The sequence below is a fragment of the Aquarana catesbeiana genome, linkage group LG09 (genome assembly GCF_042186555.1).
Source record: "Aquarana catesbeiana isolate 2022-GZ linkage group LG09, ASM4218655v1, whole genome shotgun sequence".
In the NCBI taxonomy this organism is placed as follows: Eukaryota; Metazoa; Chordata; class Amphibia; order Anura; family Ranidae; genus Aquarana; species Aquarana catesbeiana.
Window position 1 is genome coordinate 251995515 of NC_133332.1, and position 17902 is coordinate 252013416.

General features: G+C 44.0%; 1 protein-coding gene across 1 annotated transcript in view; it reads right to left on the reverse strand.

Moving 5' to 3' along the window:
• Positions 1 to 17902, reverse strand: part of WNK3 (WNK lysine deficient protein kinase 3) — a 207774-nt gene that overhangs the window by 43163 nt on the left and 146709 nt on the right. Inside the window, exons 16-20 of the mRNA XM_073600174.1 lie at positions 12051 to 12105; positions 11422 to 11535; positions 7230 to 8020; positions 2063 to 2153; positions 1375 to 1502 (exon numbers count right to left, since the gene is read on the reverse strand). Of these exons, the coding sequence (XP_073456275.1) occupies positions 1375 to 1502; positions 2063 to 2153; positions 7230 to 8020; positions 11422 to 11535; positions 12051 to 12105 (1179 nt within the window). The remainder of the gene's footprint in view (positions 1 to 1374; positions 1503 to 2062; positions 2154 to 7229; positions 8021 to 11421; positions 11536 to 12050; positions 12106 to 17902) is intronic.

Consider the following 17902-nt stretch of genomic DNA (forward strand, 5'->3'; position numbering starts at 1 on the left):
AGCTTCACTTTGCAAACACCCAATCACGTGCAAAGAAAATGAAAAAAAAAGCATTTTTGCTTGCACATGATTGGATGATGGAAGTCATAAAAGCTTCTGCTCATTTACTAAGCTCCGGAGCAACTCAACGGGCAGGGGTTTTCTTGAATCCCTTGGCCTGCTGGGAGAGCCTATATGGATGGAGTCAGGCGATCAGGGTTCTGTACCACCTGGTCAGCTGTCTGGGTGGACGTGTGTTGTATTGCCCCGGGCTGCTAGGCCGGAGATTGGGCCTATCCAGGCACATCTGGCTGCTAGGCTGTCTGAGGGCCTATCCAGAAGCAAGAGAGCAGCGCAGGGTTGGGATTGCGGCTTGCAGTCCAACAAAAAGGTGACGGTTCTGGCAGCCTGAGAAACTGTCATTGACGGAGGTAGAGGGGAAGCTGTCACCAGTAAGGGACCGTGCGCCTTACTACCAGGGACCACAGTGAGTAACTGAAGCAAGTACCGAAGCAGCATTCTCACCAACCGGGGATGGTGAAGAATCGGGAAACTTCAGTGGGTATCAAGCCAGGGACCCAGCCAGCGGAGGTGACACTTGCAGAGCAGCCTTGTGTGTCAAGCCAGGGACCGAGCAGGCCAGTGGGGTGAAGCTTGAGAGGTATCTAGAGTGCCAAGCTAGGGACCCAGCAGAGAAGCGGGGGTGACGCTTGAGGAAGATACCACTGTGAAGATTCGAGGAGCTCAAGGGATTCAGTGGCCGTGAATCAGAGGGTCTAGTGAGACTGGGAGCTCAGTTGGCTGAAGAACTACAAGGAGCAATTGTAGTGAAAGAACTGTTATGCTTTGTGTTAGGAACTGTTCAAGACTGTTGCCATAGGAGACAGCATTTCTGCACATGCAGAAGTGGCATCTTGCTGGATGCCTTTCCCTGCATAGCTGTCCTCCTATTGAAGTCTTGGAGTCTGACAATTAATCTTGCAACTACCTAAGGGTGTCCTGGCCTTAACCCTCTCTCCCCCAAAAAGTTTGATAAATAAACTTTTTGCATTCAAGTAGTGTCTGGTGCCCAATAACTAACTACTCTGCACCCACCATGCCTCACAACCCACTACATATAGGATGTCAGCTATCCCTGGCTCTGGAGGTTCTCATTAGCTCAAAGGAGGCCTGGGACCTTGCTACACTTATCTTCTGACTAAAGTTCCACTTTAAGTTTTTAACCCTTCCTGCCCGCCCTGGCATCCCTTTCAAAGTTCTGAATGCCAAGGGGCAGAAAAGATGAGCAAATCACCTGACCACTGCGACTGGCTGTCACAAAAAACTGCAAACAACTGATGTAAAGTTCCCGTGGATATGCAGACTGCTGTTGGTTAACATATTTGGGCCACACACCTGAAACCGCCCACGCTTGAAGGCACTGGTTCCAGAGGCGGTCCCCTCGGACAAGGCACATTCAGCCAGTGCTTCTACAACCCTTTGCGTTGCATCAGATACTTCCCGTCTTGTGCCATCGTCATCCGCTAATAAAAAAGAAAGAAAAAAAAGACAAACATGTCACACTGCTCAGTAAATTTGGGGATTTACATCCTCCTACCAAAATAAAGGGGGTATACGGCAGAAGAATACAACGACGAGTGCGGCTTCCAGTTGATAATACACATAGCCATGCTCAGGCCGAAACCAGTGGTAACACATGAAAGACAAAAAAAAAAAAAAAAGCAATGAAAGCCCAGGGCTCTTACAACTGTGCCTTTTAAGACACAAAGCTGGACAAACACAAAAAAAAGGCAAAGTGAGGGAGCAAGAGACGTGAGGAACATTTCTGAGGATGAGTAAAAAACAAAAATAATAAGGTAACGCATTAAAAAAATATATACGTACGGAAATAACCAAAAGGGATGTTTCCTATGATACGGGGCCTAACTGTAAGCAACACTACCTTGGCGGACTCTTGACCTCTTGAATAAGCTGTTGGAATGCCGCAACCTGCATGCCCAGCTTTTTAATTTGCGAGCCCACGGTTTCTTGCTAATAGGGTTTTTGAGACTAGGACAAGTAAAGCTTAGGCCAAAATATCCACCTCCTGTCTGTAGATGCGCGGCTCCGCTGCCCAAAGAGCGCTTGGTGCAGGTATGAGAACTCCCAGGGTGCCAGGCCTCTTCAGAGCTTTCCTGGAGAAGGTGGAAGAAACGAAGAAAAAGAGCAAACAAGAAGATGTAAGAATTAATCTGTTACTGTGAAGCACATTGGTGAACAGTCCTAGTAGGTATTTTCTTTGTTATAGAAAATTATTAGAAAATTATTTTGTGTGCATATCGCTATTTTCCTGTGATTCCATGCATGATATCATATAAAATACTGCCACAGTATACCAATATAGGCAACCCAATTAATCTTAACAATATTCACTATAAAACAAAGCCAAGATGTACTGAGTTGTGCAAAAGATATAAAGCGTAAATCTGGGCAAATTATTCCTTGCAAAGGGGACATGACCACACTACAAGGGTAAATTGCTTGTTTTTGTCTCTGGCAGGGGTCTCCAAACTTTCAAAATAAAAGGCCAGTTTAGTGTCCTTCAAATTTTAGGGGGGGGGGTAGGCTGTGGATAGTGGGAGAAGAAAATGTCCTGTGGCGTCAGTGGGAGGAGTTGTGCCCCCATCTGTGGCGTCAGTGGGAGGAGCTGTGCCCCCATCTGTGGTGCCAGTGGGAGAAATTGTGCCCCATTTTTAAGGTCAGTGGGAGCAATTGTGCCCCATCGATGGTGTCACTGGGAGGAATGGTGTTTATGTTAATGAAAGGAATTATGCCTCGTTGTTGTGAACAGATGGAATAGTGCCCCCGGGCCAGATAAACGCAGGCTGAGAGCAGATTATAGCCCCTGGGGCACAGTTTGAAGACCACTGGTCTAAGGGAGGGGGAAAAAAAAAAAAAAGAAAAAGATTTACTTACCCCTGATTCTCTGCTCCTCCTCCCCACTGCTAGACTGATCCCCAGAGCATCAGCACTTCTACGCTCCATTGATCTAGGGTCCTGACGCCATCAAAACCAGAGAAGGGTATGTAGCCCTGGACGAGAGGACATCGAAGGACAGTCCACTGACAGATCATGGGGGAGAGGCGCTCCCACCAGGGCGCTAGACAAAATGATTAATTAAGCCCTGCAGTGCTGGTGCAGCCCCAATGCAAAGGATAATTTCTAATTTGCTCGGAATCGAGGCTTTAAAAAAAAAATTTAAATAAATAAATACAAAAACTATAATGCAGCGACAGACAATGACACAATGTGAGAGTGCCCTATGTCAAAAGCAACACACCTGGTCCTCCAATGTGTGAAAGATGCAGAAAATGCAACAACCACTTAATCATATATATTTTTGATTCTTGAAAGTCTGGCAGAGATGAAGGGTATGCTGAGTAATTATTGGGGGGGGCCACGTTCCAATTCATATGACTGATACTCGATTGTATTCACAACACTCTCAGACAAGAAGCAGTATGATTAAAATCATTTGTGATCAGTAGCAAAATAACAATTCTGTAACACCTCGGAACAGGATTAGACATCAGACACCTTCATTAATGTTAAAGCTGAATTCCAGGAATTACCATGGAGTTAGGATTAACGAGGTGCCTGCCACCTTGTAGACATCTCTATTCACATTTTTTGTTCCAGGAAGACCTCTGGTGCTCTAACATTGCTCACTGTGGTCGGAGGTCCTTCAAGAGCAGCCTCGAAAGAAGGCTATGCCAGCCCCTCCTATTCACAGAAGCCTTTGTATTATGTGAACTCATTTACAAAACATAAAGGCTTCTGTGAATGGGCAGCAGAGGGGAGTGGCGGGCATAGCTGCTCTGTATGCTTTTCTCCTCTCACAGTCGGAGTACTAAAATTGGACTTAACTGCCTGCACTTTTTGAAATGTTGCTGAATTCCTGGAGTTCAGTTTTAAGTAAGCAACTTTAGGGGTTTAGCAGAACCCTGTAATCAAAATCAAGTGTGACCCAAACTAAAATTATAGGTGCCGCTCAAGGCTGCACCAGGTCCTCTTATGTAGCAAACGCTTGGCATGCAGACCAGGACAGAGCTCCTCCCAGTTCTAGATATCTAATGGAAAAGGGAAACGTTCTGGAAGTCACATCTCTGCAAAACCCTGTAATGTGGTGTATGACAACCTCAGCCTGGGCTTTGACCAGGGTGTTTCACCAAGCCCCATGACTAAGTTACGTGGGCGTAGTCACCATGTCCAAGCTTCGTAGGTGGAGTGAAACGCGTGGTTGGAGCCCAGGCCAAGGCTGGCATACATCTTCTTACAGGGTTTTGCAGAGATGTGGGACTTCAAGGACTTTTTCCTTTTCCAACCAAAAACAAGTATTTTAAATGCTCACTTGCAGTGTTTTTCCCTTCCATTAACAACTTATTATTGAGTTGCTCTGTGCCTCTGAAGTTCTATTTTCTATCTTTACATGTGTGAAACATATGATTATGTAAGGTGGCTACTGGGTTTTGGTATAAGGAGGAATAGCAGCGCAGGAATTTATTAACACAATATTTGTATTTTCTATTTTAAGTTGTTAAAGAGGAGCTCCAGTCTCAAATACTGTAGCTGCTGACTTTCAAGATAAGGACACATACCTGTCCAAGGCTCTAGTGATGTTGGCACCCCAAGACGCTTCTTCAATGGGCTTTGAGTGCAGGCGCCAGCATCTACACTAAGGGAAACAATCAGTGAAGCCTTCAAGCTTCCAGCCGGCTTCCTACTGCGGATGTGAGTGACGCGGCACGTTCTGAATGGTCCCCTCGTCTCCTGGGACCTGTGTGTCCCCCAGAAGGCAGCAGGAAAGAGGAGGGGCTGGAAATATTCTGAGAACGTTGCAGAAGTGGAAACCTATCAAAACCAGATATCCGCACCCCCTTATCCCTCAGAAAGTGGCAACTGTGTCAGTGGAGAGGGGGGAGGACACCCCTTTTGGGTGTACATCTGCTTTAAGTAATTTGATTACTGCAGGTAGAGTCAATTTCTGAGCACAGCCACCTTCCTCCTTGCATGTCATAGCCCTCTCCTCTTCTGGTCATGTCTAAATACTCTCTGTGCTGGCCAAGCTCCTCCACACCTCCTCTGCCCACATAACCTTTTATGTAGCAACCAAAAGAGTGAAGGGGAATACTACAGAGTATCACTTGAGTGACAGCTGAGCCTATTAGGGATGTATGTAAAGGCTGGAGAGCTCGCAATCATATAAAGATTTTCTGATATGATCAAACTCATCCAAATTAAAACAAACAATATGGTACCACTAGCCTAAGAGGTCAATTTAAGAAAGAAGACATTTTCATCCATTTTCTTTGCATACTCAATCATGAATATGATTCTTTGCTCGTTCCCCTGAACCCAATTTGTTATGCAAAAATGATCAGAGGCTAGAGAGTAGGTATGGAAGGAGTCGCATGTTTCTTCATACTGAGTAGCACTGAGCATTTCCCTTGGCTTCTGGAGTGAAGGAGTGTACCAGCTGGGGGTATAGGATTATAACAAACCCATATTTGTCCATACAGGATCACGTGCATTACCAGAACACCTTAAGAATGGTATTTTTATGGTCCGAAAACTGAGAAAGCCATTTGGGATTCAACTGCTCATTTACACTGCTACTGTGCTCTATCAGGAAACCCTCCAAGTTTCCTCCAAAAGAAACAGTGGCGGTCTAAATTATTCCAGTTTAAAACAAAAAACATTTCTAGAATCAGATTAACAACAACTATACGAGGGGTGTACCAAAAGTGATGCAAAGGTGGGCATAACCATTGACCCCTAGGCGCCGATGGTACGCAAATATGCGGCCTCTTGTTGGGTGGGTCTTGGCATCAAGAGGCCGCTCATTGGAGCACCAATTAGCAGACACAGCTGTGCCAATCTTCCGACAGTTACTTGAGGCTAACCGAAAGCTCCCGATTGCAAGAAGCGATGTGACCGCTGTGACCAATCGCGGCGGTCACGTGACCATAAACTCTGCTCAGCCTCCCGGCATCTGTAATCTCTTAAAGGGCCAGGAGGCTCTGGCGCAAAGGGGTTAACTTACATAGGTCGTTCAAATTTCACGTTTGTAAAGTCGCTCTTCCTCTATAGCAACTCCTCATTTTTATTGCAGGTAAATAATGGATTCCAAGCAGAAGCAATGTGCAGTCATTGAGTTCTTGATGGAGGGGTGCAGACTGTCTGACATTCACAGAAGGCTACAGAATGTTGACAAGAGTCACCAATAACAACACATAAGAAAAAAAAAAAAAAAACACCTTTTTTCCCACTTTTACTTTACTTTTGGTACAGCACTCGTATAACCACCCAAAAAATAACAGGAGGGCTGCTATTGTGAATTTACCAGAAAAATTTGTTGGCTTTTGCAATATTGTTGTAACGTAGACCTAGTATGTTAATAGTCATTTTAGTCATATTGGCTGCTGATCCTTTGCAGAAAGCACATAAACAAAATGCATAGACTTTAAAGTGACTGTAAAGTCTTGTGCAAAAAAAAAAACACACACACGTTATACTCCCCTCCTCTGTGTAGCTGGATCCTCCTCTTCATGGGTCCCTCTTGGCTGCTCCTGGCCCCTCCCTCCTATCGAGTTCCGCCAATCAGCAGCTTCATATGATGGCACTGGAGCCGACTCACAGCTCCGTGTGTCCATTCAGACATGGAGCCCCGACCCCTCTCTCCCCTGATTGGCTGACTGACAGCAGTGGGGGCTCCATTCGTGAACATCACTGGAGAGAGATGGGGCTCTGGGAAGTAATTAGGCGGTGCTGGGGAAGCTGCTACACACAAAAGTTTTTTTTATCTTAATGCAGAGAATCTATTAAAATAAAAAAAAAACTGCCGCCTTTACAACTCCTTTAAGTAAAGCAAGCAGCACTGCAGAAAACCTTGAGCAGCATTTTCTCCAAAACAAAAAAAAAAAAAAAAAAAAAGCTCATATTTCAGTCCTACTCCTTTTCTTGCTCTTTATCCATCCTAGCAATTAAGAATGAGTGGGAGCCACGATACATAATATTAAAGAAAAGTTCCCATTATCCCTTTAAATCTGTCTGTTCCAGATTCAGCCTGCTGCTATGACATGCACAGAAAGAAGCGGATTTAAAAACAGGTACATTTTTTGTAAATGGTTCCACACATATACGACCTACCAAATGAGCACATAACACCACGTTAATCTTTGAAGCAGAGTCTGAAGATGAGCACTACTTACAGATGGCGTCAACTGACCAGGTACAGTAATGACAGCTTCAGGATCTTTGGCGACCATGGAATCAATAGGTTCTGCCTCCTCTGGTGTGGCCTGAATGCTGCCAGAATTCACATTGGAGGCTTCAGGAGCAGGACAAGACAGGGTATCTTCGGCAGAAGAAGAAAGAGGAGACTCTGTGCTCTGCGTCTCCTTCTGACTGTCAGCATAGGAACTGGCAGAGCTGTCCTGATACAGAAGGGTTCTCAGTTTCTCATCCAGAGTTTTGATGCGGTTGTCTGCAAAGTCCCGTTTCGGGGGGCCTTCTGTGTCAGACTCCTGAACTGAAGCCGAGTGTGCAAGTGAGGATTCTGAGACAGGTGTCTGAGCAAATGTAGCTCCATCTGGAGGGGTTCCATTGTCTGACAAAGCAAGGCCGAAGGACAAACCTGTAGTACTTTGGGCAGGTAAGGGGCCAGAAGTGGGATGAGTGTTGGTCTCCACCGTGTACGTCAAGCCATTTATTACTTGTACATCTTGATCGCTACAAAGCTGTAAGCCTGTCTGCTGACCTTCAGGTAAGACAGCAATATTGCTCCCTGAGACATCACCCTCGGTCTTGTTTTGTAAGGTTTGTGAGGACATGTCATTAGCAGGAGAGGGCACAGGCACTGTGGATGCCATAGGCTTAGTTTCTGTGACAGAAACCTGGCCATCTGCTGAAGTGGGGAGAGCAGAGTGCTCTGCCTGATCAGAACAGCTGTGCCCAATGAGAGAAGAATCCCCAGGGAGACTATTAGGTTCACTATGTACTCCTGTTAGGAGAAAAAGAAAAAAGGAAAAAAAAAAAAAAAAAAAAAAAGATAAACCATAAAACCATTTTCCAAATCCTTATTCATTACAACATCATGCACAGATTAAATATGTAAACAATAATTCAGGCTTGTAACTTAAAGTGGAATTAAACTCGGAGAAAAAAAAAATGCTATTAAGAGACCTATTGGTCTCTGCTGTCATAACTGCTTCTGCCTGCCTGTCAGCATTAATGTCTGAAGAGTCAGAACTTGAACCCAGGGAGAAGACGAAAGCGCCCACCATGACAGCAGAGAGCGCTTATGCTGCGCCACTGGAGGGGATCGCTGCCATAGAATGCCAACATGCAAAGCCTACTAGTATATTACGGCATAAAGCTCCCTGCGGCTTTTTTTTTACTTTTTCATTTGGAGGTTTAATTCCACTTTACACACAGGTCACATGGACACCACTTACTTACAGCTGAACTTGGGAATCTTAAAAATCAATATAGCTATTAAAGATTTTGCCAAGCAAGCCATGACAGAGCAATATTTCATTTTCATTACATATCAGCAATGATTGAAACAGCTTCTATTTTTGACTGCCAGCCTTTCAAGTGAATCAGATAAAACCCAAACAACGCTGCGGTTGCCATTTTGTTTTAGAATCTTCAATTTCTGGGGCTGCCATACCTGTACCATACCATCACAACCTAATGCAGTTTTGGGATTAGATTACACTCATTGCATCACGAAGACAGAATCCAAAAATTGTAACAAAGCCAGAAGATGAAATCGACAGCCCAGAAAATTGCTGCTTCTGCAAAAGGTTAGCATTAACAGAACCCATCTACTTTTGTATAACAGATTTAAGTAGGGTACACACTATGAGAAAATCGGACAACCGGTCGTCTGATTTTTCACAAAAGTGCGTATCATGATGTAACCGACAATGCAAACGCTCTTTGTGTATGATTTCTATGTTTGTTGCCACTTTCTTCTGATCATGCACCTTTTCCTCTATTCGATTTTTTTTTTTTTTTTGTACAATTACTGAACATACTGAGCAAAAAATCGGACGTTGTGTTCAGGTACGCAAAAAATTTTAGAGCTTGCACCTTCGGTTTTTTTTACATCTGAACAGTCAGAATCGGCTGTCAAGAGCACTATTACGAACGATCAGATAATCGACCAATCGTCCTCGTACTGAATTTTTCTTCCAATATTCTCATAGTATGTACCCAGATTAAAGGATAAGTTCACATTTGGGAACATGTTACATGTTCCACCCAATTTTACAGTGGAACATGTAACATGTTCCCAGTGCTGCAGCCACCGCCTGCTGCCCCCCCTCTCTCTGGCAGCAGTTTGGGGAGAAGTTCCCTGTACTAGCTGTCACTGTTTGAGAACAGCGCGGCGGGGCCCTGCTCAAACAGCTGCCTCATTCATTCACACAGCTGTGTGTGTGTGAATGAACTAAAAAGCCTTGAACATCCTTAGTGGCTGTCGGTTTGTGGTTCTCAATGAACTACCACGGGCTGTGGAGCGTGCGGTGGTAGTTCATGGAGTCTATCAGGGAGTATTGGCTTACCTGTATGGGATGTACCGGCACACACATACTCTGACAGTGTGTGCAGGAGACCTGCATGGCATCAGCAATCTCCTGATCACTGATGCAATGCTTTACTACCAAATATTTAATGCACATTTTTTTATCTGCAAAAAGATGTGCATTTATTTTTTGTACAAAAAGGTGAACTTAATCTTTAAGGCTATGTTTGCATCTGCCACATGCAGTATGAAAATCTGAACATTTAGTAATATGAAAAGAAGCAGGTAAAAGTCTGTACACACACACAAATGGACAAGTTTGTTGGTATCCTTGCATGAAAACAAGCACCTACCCATGCACTGAAAAACCTTTGAAACTGACCTAAGTATTTGGCACCCATCATTGTGTATCCCATATTTAAAAATAAGTAAATAAAAAAATGGGGGGAAAAAAAATCTGCATTTGCTTTTGATTCTTGATTTAACATAATATTTTGTCTTTCAACAGTGGAGTCCTTCTGGTTTATCTTCCTTTGAACTCACTTTTGCTCAAAAAGCAACAGTGGTGTCATCAGACATGGATGTATCTTGACCTTGAAGTTTAGATTGCATTTCTATGGAAGTTTTCCTTGGCTCTTTATCTACTATTCACATTATATGTTCAATCTGGGGTCAATTACCCTCTTCTGGCCATATCTAGAAAGGTTAGCTACACTCCCATGGACCTTAAAGTGGTACTAAAGGCTTTTCATAAAAAGCATGAAGGTAAAAAACCTTCTGTGAGCACCGACTCCCCTCAGCCCTCTGCGATCCAGCAATGTTCTTGATGGCCTGGGCTGTATGGGGACTCTCTCTACTCATTGTCTGAGACAGCAGCTGGAGTCCATTGGTTAGCCTGTGAGCCAAAATGAAGATAGCGGAACGGGGGGGGGGGGGGGGGGGGGGGGTTGTGCCACGGATCTAAGTGTATTATGGACGCATAGAGCAGAAGCCTGGGCAAGCGGCTTTCTCTGGGGGCACTGCTCAAGGGGGAGGAGCCAGGAGTGCTGGTAGGCAAACCCAAAAAGTAGAGGATCGGAGCTACTCGGTGCAAAACCCCTGCACAGAGCAGGTAAGTAGAACATGTTTGTTTTTTAAAATTAAGCTTAAAGCGTTACTAAACCCAGTAATATGTAAAAAGTTCATCCGCGGCATCCTCTCACAGCATTGGATTGACAGCAGTGGGAGCCAACGGCTCCCACTGCTATCAATCTGCCAGATGAGGAGGGAGACAGCGGCTGGAGTCACTGTCATGCACATCGATTGATTGGACAGGGCGCATAGTAGGAAGCTGCAGGGGAGGTGCAGCACATTAGGTTTTTTCACCTAATAGAATGCATTAAGCTGAAAAACCATAAGGCTTTAGAACCACTTTAATATTTGCAACAGGAATATCAATCTACTTGGAGATGGTCTTTATCTTTGGCACGTCGTTCTTTAATCTTCTATCTGATCTCCTCAGACAACACACTGTTTTATCTGGTCAGCACACAATGAGTGCAGCAGACAGGGATCGTTTTTCTCCACTTACAAGATGAAGGACGTGTGATTCTAATTACAGAAAACAGTTTAAAATACCAATATGATCCGATTATTTAAAAAATTTTCTAGGGGTGCCAACAAATCTGACCGGGCGATTTTGGAATATCAATGTAGAATGAGCAATAGCTTACCTCGTTTTACACTTTTTCTTTGCTTTTCTCTATGACATACCAAAAGCATTTTAGGCATACATGAGAAAGATTCAGAAGGAATGCAGCATTGTTTCAATAAGCTGCAAGATTACCAACAAATGTATCCATGTCTGGATAGAGGATTATGCACACACGCACCTGTAGCTTGTTGAGGAACATTAGTAACTGGAGCCTGAGCTTCCCGATTTCTAATTGTTTGGTTAATGAAAAATCTCCATCGACCAACTGGTGAGGACTGCAATACCGACTCCCCTATGGGGAAAAAAAAAAAGAATTATTTTAAAAGCATAACTAAAAACACCAAACTTCAGTAAATGCTGTCAATCCCTATATCATCAGCTGGTAAATGTTTACTGAGTCACGGTACGGCTACTGTACATTCATACAATTTAGCCAAATTCTGCCTCTGAACACAGCAACACACTGTGCTATGGCCGCATATAAACCGGCCAATTAGCTGCGGTAAATTTGTATGTGGCCAAAACCTCACAGAATTGCTGAATTTGGCTGCACACTGGCTGCACTAGGTCTGAGGCTCTATTTGCATGTTATGGTTCTGAGTGGTGACACATGAACAGCAGCGGCCCCAGCCATATATATGTACAGAGTACAAATATGACAGCCATCGCCGACAGCTGCAGCTGTTCACACACAGTATATGCAAGCCGCATTTTCAACCACTGGCAAGAATCTGATTACTGCCGGTGCCTGCCTCTGACCATAAACTGCAGGGGGGAATGTAGAATAAGAAAGTAAAAGGGACTTACCTCCTGACTGAGCAGAGGCTTGGACAGCTATCTGAGCATGTTCAGATGACCCCGCCTGAATTAAGAAATTGAGAAGTTAATATGGCAGGCAACATTCATGTAATCCAAACTGTAATAAAGGAGAAAAATAAAAAATACCCTTATAAAAAATAAACCAAAGGAATTTTGCAATAGTAACTTGTATCTAACCTTTCAGCAGTTTAGAATGTATAGCATTTATCTCCCTTATCAAGAATTTCCATGCAGACTTCCATCTGAATATTCTAGTTGTCTGGCTGGCTCTAGATTAAAAGTGATACTAAAGCTAAAAACGTTCTTTACCTTATTGCATTCCATGCATTAAGAGCACCGCCGGGGGGACCCGAGAAGACGAGGAGGAGCCACGAGCACCGCCGGGGGACCCGAGAAGACGAGGAGGAGCCACGAGCACCGCCGGGGGACCCGAGAAGACGAGGAGGAGCCACGAGCACCGCCGGGGGACCCGTGAAGATGAGGAGGCGGAGCCACGAGCACCGCTGGGGGACCGGAGAAGAGGAGGATTGGGGCTGTCCTGTGCAATACCACTGCACAGAGCAGGTGAGAAAAACATGTTTGCAATTTTAACTGAATTTTTTTTTTTTTTTTTTCTTTAGTAACACTAAGTACTTTGAGTCACTAACATGGAACAAGTATGCAGCAAGTGAATTCCAGATCCTCTGAACTGAAAACTTGTTTTGAATCGGAGACTCAAAGTTTTGAAGCCACTGGATCATCATAACAATCAAACAGCCAGCATTTTTTTGAAGCAGTAGCAGATTTCCCTTTAGTGCAACTCTGTCACTAAAATACCTATATGAATAAAAGTTGCCCCTGCAAAGTAGAGACCAGATACTCACTTCTCCAGCTGTCCACACCACCGATCTCTGCTGCGAATAGGAGAAACTGACACCTATAGAACCTTCCGATTCCAATGCATTCAGGAGTGTCATATTCCAGGTCCCCTATGGCTCTCACCAGTCCCAATGTCACTAATGTGTGCTATGGTGACATTGCTAAAGCTCAGCACACACATTACAAATGACTGTACAATCTCCTTTAGATCTACCAAAAACTTCTGCAGTGCAAGGGCCTTTCTGAATAGATACACATTGACTGTTTATAGTAGACAGGTGCTCATACAGTGAGGGGGGAAAAAAGTATTTGACCCCCTGCTGATTTTGTACGTTTGCCCTCTGACAAAGAAATGGCCAGTCTATAATTTTAATGGTTGGTTTATTTTAACAGTGAGACAGAATACCTACAAAAATATCCAGAAAAACGCAATTCAAAAAAGTTATCAATTGATTTGTATTTTAATGAGTGAAATAATAGGATTTTTTTTAAAACAGCTTACCTGTAAAATACTTTTCTTGAGATTACATCACGGGACACAGAGTTCTATTCATTACATCATGGGTTAAATAGCCACCTTCAGGTGTTGGACACTGGCAACCCTAATTGTAAGGAGAGTTCTTCCCCTATATAACCCCTCCCATATGGAGAGTACCTCAGCTTTGTAGCAAAGCAATAAGTATCCCGATGCATATATATATATATATATATATATATATATATTTATATATTTATTTATTTATTTATTTATTTTTTTAAGTAGTTTATTAAGTTTTCACAAAAGTAAAACAAGTGAAACAAGTATATGCACATGTTACAGGTTGGCAATGGATAAAGTTGATAGTTACAATATATTTGGCTATTGTTTATATCACATAGCATAATTGTAAAGGCAGTAAGAATCGGCAAATAATGAAGCCTGTTATGGTCCGTAGGTAGGAGTAGAAATAAACATAAAAGTGAAAAAAAGTGATAATAACACGAGATGTAGAATAAGAATCGAAGATGGGAGTTGCGTTATGCCCGAGATATCCCTGTGGTGTAAGATAACACGTCTAGTTGTAGCTCTCCTGGCCGAAATATCTCCACTCCTACACCCGAGCACCCCTATATAGGCGCTAACTGTGCCCGGGTGGAGGAGTACATGGAAGTGTTAGTCAGTGATGACGTATTTAAGGCTAGGGAACTGGTTCTGATGTAGTGCTATCTCCCCAACGTATTGGGTCGCTTGTGTATTGCCTTTGAAGGTTTAGAGTTTGCAGGGAGCAGTTGATATGATGTGGGGAGAGGGGATGGGAGGGAGACGGAAAGTAATGGCGTTTAAGTGTTGATTTATGGACTTAGGTAGGTTTATGTGTTTGTGGATCCCCCTGAGTCTGTGGGGTGGAGGGTAGTTGAACTATACTGTATTTGGGACGATTTAAAGTGAATCCAACAGGCCCAGATGTTCGTGTATTTGGTTGGCGTATCTGCTGTTTGGTGAATAAGGCTTTCCATTTCAGCCACTCTATCAACCCGTTGAATCCATTCTGTTATGGTGGGGGGGGATGTGGTTCTCCAGTGTACTGGGACACATAGGTTTGCCGCGTTGATGAGGTGTAGCACCAGGGATCTCCTATATGTGTGTTGTGGGAGAGAAGTATGGTGGAGCAAATATTGTGCCAGGGTGAAGTCTGGAGTGAATGTCGTTATCTGAGTAATTAACCGGTGGATATCAGTCCAATAGGTCTGGATAAGAGGGCAGTCCCACCAAATATGGAGTAGTGTGCCTCTTGACGCTTTGCAACGCCAGCATAGGGGAGGGAGGTTAGGTTGATACCTATGAATCCTGTCCGGGGTCCTGTACCATTTTGTAAAGATTTTGTATCTATTTTCTTGAGTAGATATGTTGCATGAACCTTTATGCATATGATAGAGAGCTCGCTGCCACTCCTCTGCGGAGAGATCTATGTTTAAGTCCTGCTCCCACCTTCTAATTAAGTCATCAGTTTTGATTTCGTCTGTTGAAAATAGGAGTTTATATAGTGATGAGGTGTCTTTGGGGTTCAGAATTGTTACATAATAGTTCAAAAGGCGTAAGATCTCTGTGCAGGTCTACCGTGGGTTTGAGGCTATAGATGAAGTGACGTATTTGCAAATATTTGTGGAAGGGAATGTGGTGGTCTGGAAATGTGGAGGTAAGGGCGTGGAACGTCAAGAAGTTTCCATTGTGGAACATTTGATGTATCTTGAGTCGTGGTCTGTTGGGCTCTGTTACCGGGTAGAGAGTGTGTACTGCTGGGGTAAATTCTGGATTGTTTTCCAGAGGTGTCATGGGGCCGGGAAAAGGTTTCAATTTGAGTGGTTTGCAAGCTGCTTTGAAATTTGTTAACGTGGAGTTGATGAATGGGTTTAGTTTGGCTTGTGTTGGTACTGTATTTGGGTTTATCCACGGTAACGTGCTTATCGGTATCGGGGTGGAAGCGTTCTCAATATAGATCCAATCCTTGCTAGTGTCGGCGTGCCAGTCTACAATTCTAGCTAGGTGGCATACCCAATAGTATTTTTGCATGTCTGGAATGTTTAATCCCCCTTGTGACTTAGGGTTTGTTAGTCTTTTCCAATTTAATCTAGGCTGTTTGGAGGACCATATAAAATTTCTACAGAGCCTTTTGAGGGTGGAGAAGAAGGCAAGGGGGATTTGTATGGGTACGGTCTGAAATAGATATAGCAGTCTGGGGAGCACGTTCATTTTTAGGACAGCTGTCCTTCCAAACCATGAAAACGGCCCCGAGGTCCATTTTTGTAAGTCTGTTCGTATAGTATTTAGGATAGGTAGGAAATTCAACTTATAGATCTCTGTCAGTTTGGTGGGTATTTTAATGCCTAGGTATGCGAGAGCCTGGGTTTCCCAGCTGAAAGGGAAATTTTGCGTGCATTGGGTGACTATTTCGGTGGGTAAGGAGACGTTAAGGGCTTTGGACTTAGCTAGATTGATTTGCAGGTTGGATAGAGATTTGAACATAGCAAAGTCTTTAAGGAGGTTAGGCAAAGTAGTGATTGGGTCCGTTAGAAATAACAGGACATCGTCCGCATAGGCCGCAAGTTTAAATTGTTTGTGGTCCACTTCCACCCCTTTGATATTTGGGTCTTCCTTGAGTTTGCGGAGGAGAGGTTCCATCGTGAGGATGAAGATTAGGGGGGACAGGGGGCAGCCCTGTCGTGTTCCGTTGGAGACGGAGAAGGCGTCCGACAGGTGCCCATTCACTCTTATTTTTGCAGTGGGTGAGGAATACAAAGCCATAATCGTATGGATCAGTTGGAGTGGGAGGCCTAAAGCGTGCAATGTGGCTTCCATATAATCCCATGCAACCCTGTCGAACGCCTTCTCCGCGTCCAGGGACAAGAAAAAATCTTTGACGTTATTGGTGGTCATCCAGTGATGGATGTCTAGGGCTTTAGTGGTGTTGTCCCGGGCTTCCCTTCCCGGGACAAAACCAACTTGATCTGTGGAAATTAGTTTGGGAATTAGTGGTAACAGACGGTTGGCAATAGCTTTGGCGTATATTTTAATATCCACATTAAGAAGGGAAATTGGTCTGTAGTTGGAGACCATGGTAGTATCCTTATCTGGTTTGGGAATTAGTGTTATGTGAGCTTCTAATATTTCCTTGGAAGCTATACTGTGGGGCAAGAGGTTGTTCAGCGCTTTAACTAAAGGGGATATGAGTATATCTGAAAAGTATTTATAATACGCTACAGAAAGCCCGTCAGGTCCCGGACTTTTACCTGGTTTCATCTGTTTTAATGCTAGAGTGATTTCTTCTGCTGTCAATGGGGAGTCTAGTGCGTCGGTGTCTTCTGTCTTGAGGGGTGAGGGAGCGTATTGGGAGAGGAATGTTTGGATTGTTGTCCGTCTATCTTCTGGAGTATCTGTTTGTGAGGTGGATCGTAGGTTATAGAGGTCTGTGAAGTAGTTCACAAATTGTTGCGCTATGTCTCCGGAGGTAACGGATGGTTTGCCTGAAGGGTCTTTAATTGTGTGTATGGTGTGGGCCGCACGTTTAGCTTGCAGGGCTCTCGCTAGGAGCTTCCCCGATTTGTTGCCATATTCATAGAAGCATTTTTGTTGCAACATATACTTGCGCTTAAGTCTGGTGTGTAATTCGTTCAGTAGTTTAGTTCTAGCTTGTGTCAGTTCTGTGAGTGCTGCAGACGCCAGAGATTTTTTATGTTTTTGTTCAAGTTGAGAGATGCGTGTAGTCAGTTCTACCAGTTTAGCTTTTCTAAGCCTATTTCAATGTGCTGCTATCGAGATGAGCGTGCCCCTTATAACGCATTTGTGTGCGGCCCACACCACGTCAGGCGAGGTATCATCCGGTTCGTTGTCTGAGAAATAATTTGTGAGGTGTTGGGAGACCTTACTTAAGATATCCAGATCTGTAAGTAAAGAGTTGTATAATCTCCATATGTGGGGGCGTACCGACTTACTGGGAAGGTGTAGGGTCAGTGTAATTGGGTTATGATCTGACAGAACCATCGGCTCGATAGAGGTGTGTTTCAACAGAGGGAGATCGTCTTGAGAAATAAAAAAATAGTCGATTCGCGAATATTTAGAGTGTGGCGTAGAGAAGAACGTGTAATCCTTTTCATTAGGGTTCATGGTGCGCCAGGTGTCATGCACTAGCAGGTCGCTAAGTTGTTGTTTTATGGCACGGAGGGCTCTGTACGTAATAGAGGAATGGCCGTTAGAGGTGTCAAGGGCTGGGTTGAGGGGTACATTGAAATCGCCTCCGAGTATTAGCATGCCTGAGCTAAAGGTCGCGAGTAATTGTAATGTATCTCGGAAAAAGGAAACTTGGTGCGCATTCGGGGTGTAAAAGTTGGCAATCGTGATTCTTTTCCCGTATAGGGTGCCTTTTAGGAAGAGAAAGCGTCCTTGTGGGTCATTGTGTGTGTCCGAGACAATAAATGGGCAGTCTTTAGCTATGAGTATGCAGACA